The following is a 9,388-nucleotide window of genomic DNA, read 5'->3' as shown; positions in this document are numbered from 1 at the left end:
CTTTTCCAGTCTCTCTATAATTCTACAAACTTAGTCTTTTTAAGATTCAGTGTATAAATAATCCTTTCCATTGCATAAATTTCATAAATTATATCATACCAATTCTCTATAGACGGTGTACTAGGCTTAAGCTAGTTTCTGGTAATTGTTTTCCGTGCTGCAATAGAGAGTAGAGTAGAGTATAACTTTATTTATCCCTTAAGGAGTTTCCATCAGGGAAATTATTCAACCCATTTACCTTCAAATGAATAACACATTTCTTGATAATTATTGTTATGCCTAGCTCTGAATTAGTGGATTTAAACAATACAAAAAAACATATGCAGATTTGATTCACATGTTTGATTTGGCAAAAGTTTTACGTTGGATGCCCTTCCTGACACAACCCTCTGTTATTTATCTGGGCACAATAAGACTGGCTTGTGCCCTCATGAGGTGTTGTTTGGTCACTGAGTAAAAGACAGGAGACAGAGCTGGAGGTAGCAGAGATGAAGATGCTGAGGTTCTCTCTGGGAGTGACCAGGAAGGATAGGATCAGGAATGAGTACATCAGAGGGACAGCACATGTTAGAGGTTTTGGAGATAAAGTCAGAGAGGCCAGACTGAGATGTTTTGGACAGGTCCAGAGGAGAGATAGTGAATATATTGGTAGAAGGAAGCTGAGTTTTGAACTGCCATGCAGGAGGCCTAGAGGAAGACCAAAGAGGAGGTTTATGGATGTAGTGAAAGAGGACATGAAGGTAGTTGGTGTGAGAGAAGAGGATGCAGAAGACAGGGTTAGATTGAGGAAACTGATTCTCTGTGGCGACCCCTGAAGGGAAAAGCCGAAAGTAGACGAAGAAAAAAAAACATCTGCAAATGTCAGTAAAGCACTGTGCCTCTTCTTCTTTTCCTTTCGGCTTTTCCCTCCAGGGGTCGCCACAGCGAATCAGTAAAGCACTGCCTGAGATGTAGCAAAGGAGATGATCATGTGATCAATACGGAAATGTTGTCTTGACAACCGCTGTAATCCTTTCCTGGTGCTGAAGGTGAGGTTATCTACGATTCAATTTTGTAAATTTTAACCTAATGTATTCGCACAAAAAACGGAAATGTCATATTTTGAAGATGTTTGTCAGCAAAAATAATCATATTTGACGGGAAGCGTTTCTTGGCAAATGGAATTGTTTTTGTTACTTTGTTATAGCTACAGGCTAAACACAGTTAGCTTTAACGATTAGCATAGCTATGAAATACGGGGTTCGAGTTTTATTCCCCCTATTTAAATCGGTGACATAGGATGAGACACTACTGATATTATTTTCCTTTTGGGTGACTTGATGTTATGACTTGTACTGTTTTGTATTACCGATGCTACTATTTCTGACAGACGTGTGTGTTGCCGAATCTACACGAACAACGTGAATGCTAATCCTTTTCCCCTTGCATGTAACATGTGTTTTTATAATCACGATAACCTAAAACTAATTAATCTTTCAGCAAACATCCAGGAGTCACCATGCCAGAAATTAAGTCAATATTCAGAGAAGTACTTCCTAAACAAGGTTTGTACCACAGCATTTACGTGTCATTTACAAACAACTCGGATACATGAAAAGCTTGCACAGCCCAGCCAGTGGTCACTCACCCTCTTTCAGTCTTCTTCACATCATAAAGCAAAAGCCCAGCAGTCTTTCATCTTAACAATTAAGTCATGAATAATGAATGAGATCTGGCAATTAATTTTATAGTTGAGTGATTAATTTATTTCATCCTCACCCACAGGGCAGCTTTCAATGGAAGATGTCTTTACCATGATTCTGTGTAAGCCAAAGCTGCTCCCACTCAAATCCATCACCCTAGAGAAATTGGAGAAGATGCAGATGGACGCTCAAGAGGCTGTCAAACAGCAGGAGCTAGCGGCCACAAGAGAGCAGCTCCCGTAGACAGACAAAGCATTTGCAGGAGGAATGCTGGTTGGTTTGAGAGGATGAACAGGAAAATGTACTGCATAACTTTAGTATGGATTATGTATTTATGAAGCTCTTCTTACCTAGTAAGATCTATTCCATGTAATTTCAAAGTGAGCCAAACAAACAAACAAAAAAGGCAGTTGATTTCTGTGATTTTGCATAGTTTCAAGACAGAAATAAATCTTATATTGTGGGAAGTTCTCAGTATGAACATGAATTTTATTTGTCATCCATGCTGAAATTTGTCTTGCGACCCAGCAGCCATTTTATGCAACAGAAGAAAAAACATATATCACACACATTGACATGACACAATAAGTATTAAATGTTATTGTGATAATAACAGAAACAGATGATTTTGTTAGTGATTGACTAAACAAGGTGCAAAACCTGGTGTATTTTGTACGCAAACATTATATAGATAGAAAATAAACACTATTATAAATGCCATTTTGTGATGTTAACTAATTTTTAAACCATCAATAAAGCATTAATGCACAATTTAAAGGGTAAAAAACAGGTAATTGTAGAACAACATCTCTAGTTTAGTAGCCAGTCTTACATTTTTTACCATGCTCCTCTATTTCAATTAATGTTTATGCCTTTATAAAGCTCTTAACACAGTCTAGTCATCCCTACCAACATTGCTTTTCAGAAAACAAACCATGGCAGGGAAATCAAGAACATAGTTTGTAAAAAAAATTATGGAATGAGGTGTGGCAGGGTTGGCTTATGAATGCCTAATCTGAAATGCTTCGGAAAAAGATCCACAGTACTTCCGATTCAATCAAAGCGGTGTTTTATTAAATTTCAGAAATACACATTCTTTAGACACAGAATATTTTTTGACCCATTTATTTGGAAAAATATACAAGTAAAAAGTGGCTTTATTCTCTTATTTCCAGGAAATCAGACACAAATTGGGTTCCTGATTAGCTTTCAATTTTGACAACTCCACCATTTCCCTCACTTATCTCTTCCGGCCCTGATAAAACACAGAACAGTTTCATAAATTAGTAACTGCAAAATAAAATCAAGAAACAATCTTTTCATTGATGAATGTGCTCTATGTAAAAAGCACTAGTGTGTTCATACCGACAGGGACAAAGATCTCTCAACATTATGTCAATGATTCCCAAAGTAAAGCTCTGGTTAACAAACTTCTCCAGGATGAAGAATGCGCAAGGGACATCAATGACGATTTCAGAAATATCCATAACAATTTGTTGGTAGCCCTATGAGGGGAAAATAAGTCATAAATAACATGGCAAAAGACTGATGAAATCCTTATGTGCGCTGCATAGATGGGACATCTGGTGGAACCTTAACCCTTCTCATCTGGTCCATAGTAATGACAGAAGAAGCAGAGAGTGACTTTAGAAGCTGTAGAAACATTTAGAAGGTTTTGTCCCCTTTGGACTCCAACACGATCACTATCACCTGAGTGAAAGCAGAAATAACTCACATCTTCTTACAATATATTTGCCACCTTTGACAATATCTAGTTATAGCTTTGATTTAAGTAAAAAAAACAAAAACAAAAAAAACCATACAAACAAAAAACACTTATTTTTTTGACAGTTTTCACCTAAAACCAAGCTGGGATGTTCTGCTTCACAATAAGCGAAAGTGTTTACCTCATAATCAAAACTCATGGTGGAAATTTAGGACCCCCAAAGCCCTCAGGCATCTCTAAGCTTCGTTGCTGTCCCCAGATAAAATGTATTGCTTCAACAGCAGAGTCATCTGAAAGCACAGTGAATAAAAAATGACAACCTCCAGTCATTTTCTCTTGGAGTTGCAGTTTTTCTAAAAAGTCATTCATAGTTCCAAGGAATTACTGGGCATAGACCTGTCATACAATTCAAATATCCTTCTCAAAAAAAAAAGTAAGCAAGTACAGTAATACAGTTTTTCTCGATTGCTTACACACATTTTCTGAAAGCATACTTTATTCTTAATTTCCCTTCGGGGATTATAACAGTGTATGAAATTAAATTAAATTAAATACTCTACACACAAATCCAAAAACACACACACAACCTCAAAACCTCTCACTTCTGCAAAATGAATCTTTACTTTCAAACAATATAATCTCTTCTCAAAATGGTGTTTTGTTGTCAAATGACAAACACAAACCATCAAATGAGTAGACATTTATAAGAACCATTTGAACACTGATGTGCTCAGTGTAAAACACTGATGAATGGAAAACACTTCTTCTCCTTTCATCATAAGGACTGGGGACTTTTTGTTAAGTGTTACACTTGCTACAGACAGTACAGACAAAAACAATGTAACAAATATATTTTATTCTTCCCAACAAAAACAATGTACACAGTGTACATCCAAACCAACAAAAAGTTGCAAATACAAAACAGAAAAATGCAGTTACAGTAAGAAAAAAAGAAAAAGAAACTATGCTGCATCCTGTCTTCTGTTACGATTCGGCCGCAACACCTCATCCACATCACAGGCAATGTTTTCCCTGGCCAAGCATCGGGGGAAATATCGCCTGGCATGGCGAACCCATCCATGAAAATAATTGACTGTTACATCTCCACATGCATCTTCCATAGCTTGGAATCATCCTCCAAAGCTGTGATTGCTAATTGTAAAACTGTGTGGCAAGTGTTTGCTGATGTGGTGAGTCAGTGCACATAGTAGGGCAATTACGTTTAGAATTTTGAATGACAGTGTGTGCGATTTTCTTCATGAAAATTGTGTATAATGCAGAGAATTGTGTGTAGTATTTTGAAAAAATGTGTTTTACAATTGAAATTTGAGTGTAAAGCAGAAGTTGTGTTTATAGTTTAGCAGAAATGGTTCAGGGGGCTGGTGCATGAGTTACATGCTGTGGTCATTGTGTCTCAAGTACCAGAAAATGTGTGTAAGCAATCGAGAAAAACTGTAAAATGATACTATACTATCAATGTAGTACTGTTTCTTCTTCAACATTTGTATATAAACAACTGTGTTCATTTGAGAAAAGCCATCAGCATTTTTACTTTCAGATGTTGTTCTTCATTCTGGTGATTTAGCTGAATCAGGCAATACTTCTAAAAATATGTCTGATAAAGACATGCTTATTGAGGTAATTTTGTATTGTGATTTCCCTATTAATCTACAGAGAAAGGAGGATAACTTTTCCACACAGATTATGTTGTCATGGCAACACACAGGTGGACAAACTTGTTGGCACCCCTTTCTTAATGAAAGAAAAACCCACAATGATCGCTGAAACAACTTGAAAATGACAAAAGTAATAATCTTTTTGCTGAAAATTAATCAATAAAAATCGCAGCTTTTTATTTGTGGTTAAACAGAATAAATAAAACAAACTAATGAAACAAACTTTGAGATAAATGATGGCACGCCTAGAAATGATAAAAATAATGTGATCATCTGGACATGTCCTCTAATTATGGTCAAAAGCATCTTTAAACCTGTATTCATTATGTCTGCCCATTTAAGGAGGGGCAAATAGTCATTGTGCTGTTTAGTGACATGGTGTTTACCACAATGAACATGACCACAGGAAGGAAAGAGGAGAGTTGTCTCAGAAGAACAAAAAGAAAATTAAAGACCAAGCATGTTAAAGGTAAAGTTTTCAAGACCATCTCCAAGCAGCTTGATGCTCCTGTGACTACAGTTCCACATATTCAGACGTTTAAGGTCCATAGGACTGTAGCCAATCTGAAATTAAAAGTTAACCCCAAGATCAAGGCACGTCAGTTTTGGAACTCACTGTACATCGTTACATGAGCCAAAGTGGACTTCATGGGAGATGACTACGGAGGACACTGCTATTGAAATGGAATCTTAAAAAAACAAGGTTGGAGTTTGTCACAATGCATACTGACAAGCTACAAAACTGGGAGAATGTACTTTGGACGGATGAGACACAACTGGAGCTTTTTGTCAAGGCACTTCACCTTATGTTCATATACGCAAAAATGAAGCATATTAAGAAAAGAACAGTCTCTACTGTGAAACAAGAATGACGCTTGGTTATGTTCTGGGGGTACTTGGCAAATTTTTATTAATTGTTAATTTCTTCAATTTCAAGTTATTTCAGAGACTATTGTAGTAAGTTTTTCTCTTTTTAAGCGAGGCATACCAACAATTTTGTCCATGTGTGTATATACTGTCCATGTGTGTACATACAGCAGCTCTACCGTGCTCTCGAATTGGGGTGGGGCTCCAATTTATCGAAGGACTTTTCCATGTCTACTGTATATGGAACAATACGCGCTCACACAGATCAGCCAACAGCCTGGAAGTGAGCTCTCGATGGCTAGCTTTGGCCTCCAGGGCCAGTGAAACAGCCAGCGAAGGCACCTCACTCAGCATGAAACCCAAGTTCAGTTCTGAGAGCTGTTCATGGACAGGAGAGATGTTAATTTAGCTGAGTTTATAACTACCAAGCCTTGCTATTTTGATATAAGAAATTTACTGAAATGTTTCTTTCATGCTTACCACTACTTCATTTGTGTCTGCATGTTCAAAGTATTCTTGAACTATGGGGGTGACAGTATTTTCAAATTTTTTCTCATCCAGTGGGAGGACCACAGTCTCATAGACACAGTTTTTCTGTCAAACCATCACATTTATCTATTACAAGGTATAAGAACAGTTGATTGCAGCTTTGCACTTAACTACAATAACACAAGTAAATTGCTACTCTAAATATAACATGTATAGTGAGGACTTATGTATCAGCAACACAGTCAGTACCTGCGCTTCATCGTAGTCGGGATCCTTTTCATCTACCTCTTCTGGTTCATAAACTTCACCATATCGACCCCAAACACCTTTTCCTCCAGCACCACCTGTAGATATTATATCAGTGACCATGTAAGACATAGCTGATAGCATTATTAAATGTAAAATGGGTGGGAAAAAATCTAGGCCTTGACTGGTGTCATTCAAAGTATTTAGTGGTGCACATACAGTATGTTGGTTACCTTAAACATGTTCAGTTTTGTAAGATAGTTTACAGGTGAAAAAAAATTGGTTTCGGAAAATATTAGGATCTTGTGGCATCAAGAAGTACAATTCTTGAAAAAACAATTTCAAACCCTGGTTTTTTAAAAAAAAGAATAGGAGGTGGTGATGGGTACAGAGAATGGTGACTGACATCAGGACAGTTCTTCATCCATGTACATTTACTGAAATGAAGATTCTAGAAATTGTTCAATGTTCTGGACATACCCTTCAGTAAACCTGAGCAAATTAAAAGTGTAAGTAATAACCTGTGGTTCATCTGATTTTGAGGTGTTTGATAGCGTGCCCCAGTGATCTAATGAATGTCCATCAACACAGACTTCCAAGTGAATTCTGTCTTGTCATTTTAATGTCATGTTCAGTCAAAGATCCAACTTCTTGCAGTATGTGCACAAAGGACAATGCATTTCTGAATATTCCCTGTGCACGCTCAAGTACAGTAGTTACAAGTTACTGTAGTTAATGGCACACTACATGTACGTAGATGTTAAAGTGCCACTGCCACCTACTGTAGCAGATATGCAATTACACTTTTTTCCAGTATAGAAAGGAAATATCAAATGGTAGATTTTACCGTGCATGTAGACACCCCACATATCATATTACCGTACATAAAGGATCTGTTGTTAATATATTGGTACCAGAAACCTCAACAAACCTTCTGAGGCCTAATGAAGTTCACGTTTCAACAGGTCAGAGCTGTATTAGGAGCAAAATGGGGGCCTACACAATATCAAGCAGGTATGGTATGTTTGACAACTATCCTCTGGATCTGAGATTTATCTATCTATCTATCTATCTATCTATCTATCTATCTATCTATCTATCTATCTATCTATCTATCTATCTATCTATCTATCTATCTATCTATCTATCTATCTATCTATCTATCTATCTATCTATCTATCTATCTATCTATCTATCTATCTATCTATCTATCTATCTATCTATCTATCTATCTATCTATCTATCTATCTATCTATCTATCTATCTATCTATCTATCTATCTATCTATCTATCTATCTATCTATCTATCTATCTATCTATCTATCTATCTATCTATCTATCTATCTATCTATCTATCTATCTATCTATCTATCTATCTATCTATCTATCTATCTATCTATCTATCTATCTATCTATCTATCTATCTATCTATCTATCTATCTATCTATCTATCTATCTATCTATCTATCTATCTATCTATCTATCTATCTATCGTGTCACCTACGTGGCTTAGCTACGTCAAATCCGCAACGTTGGAATTCACAATAAATCAGCGTATATTTACCCTGCGCCGTCTACTCAATTCCACACCACAAACTCATTTGTTTTTGTGTTATCTACCCAGCAACACCGACGGAAAGTCTTTGCTTTCTTTATTTGATTGGCTAGAACTACGTGGTTTTTAAAAACAAAGGACCAATAAAATTGCAACAAGGGATTTTGTACTCGTACGTTAGTGGGGGCGCAATGTTTTTGTGATTTTGTATTACAGTGTATTCTGTTCTGTTAAAATTTTGTAATACATTCTGAATAATTAATGATGAGGTTATGATAATATTTGGATAATTATCAGCGTACTTCCCTCCTTGCTAAATAATGATGAACAGATGCGTCATTCAAGAAAATAACGTTGAATAGATTATTTATACGTTATAAAATTATGTTAATTTGTTTGAGAACTAGTGTTAAATATTAAAAGTGATTTTATACACATTTATTTTAGCCTACAGATTGAACATTTTGATGTGTGTGTTTTTCCCTTGCCAACACTAGAGGAAGCTCTTTTCAATTCTAAACTGGTGTAAGAAATGGACATTGTACTGTTTTTCTTTTAGTAATTCAATATTTATTTTACAAAAAGATGTAGGGAAAAACAATAAGTCGTTATTTGATTTTTGGTAAAATACAAAAGATAACATTGAGATTCTATTTTCTTCTTTTCTGTGTCGTTAAATGGAGAACTGACAATGAAAAAAAAAATTTGAATGTTTTTTTTGTTTTGTTTTTAAGGTCTGGCTAGAAATGCTAAAATCAGACTGCCAGAGCTGCTTTAGCTTGGCAAAATGATTTTAAATACATTGAAAGAAATATCTGAATATTCATTCTTCTTAGGACAGAATGTTTGGTAGAGTAGAATGTTCAGTGTACTGTATTCATTATTGAATGTCCAGCATTTACAGTATATAGGTGTAGGGCATGCAGGGTCCCCATGCCATTACCTTTGGTACTTGTATTTTGAAGTAGAAGACCATCGGAGCTTAGAGAAAAAGAACAAACGCTATCCCTTTTTTAGTGATTTTACATTATCCCAAATCAAATACTTTTTTTGTCTATGAAAATAAAAATGCTTTTTAAAAAAATCTGGTTGTTGTATTAAAACAGTAAAAATAAATATCCACTCCTTGAGTTTTTTAATATTATTT

The 9,388-nt window shown here is 35.8% G+C and overlaps 1 protein-coding gene across 1 annotated transcript; it reads right to left on the bottom strand.

The window, feature by feature from the left end:
• Positions 1-6,126: 6,126 nt before the first annotated feature.
• LOC137600617 (programmed cell death protein 4) lies at positions 6,127-6,818 on the bottom strand. Its single transcript, XM_068322344.1, is given in 4 exon segments — positions 6,127-6,189; positions 6,192-6,329; positions 6,432-6,545; positions 6,690-6,818. Coding segments are annotated over 4 exon segments (444 nt in total).
• Positions 6,819-9,388: the final 2,570 nt, after the last annotated feature.

The sequence above is a fragment of the Antennarius striatus genome, chromosome 8 (genome assembly GCF_040054535.1).
Source record: "Antennarius striatus isolate MH-2024 chromosome 8, ASM4005453v1, whole genome shotgun sequence".
Taxonomy (NCBI): domain Eukaryota; kingdom Metazoa; phylum Chordata; class Actinopteri; order Lophiiformes; family Antennariidae; genus Antennarius; species Antennarius striatus.
This window is presented reverse-complemented; position numbering and strand designations above follow the sequence as displayed.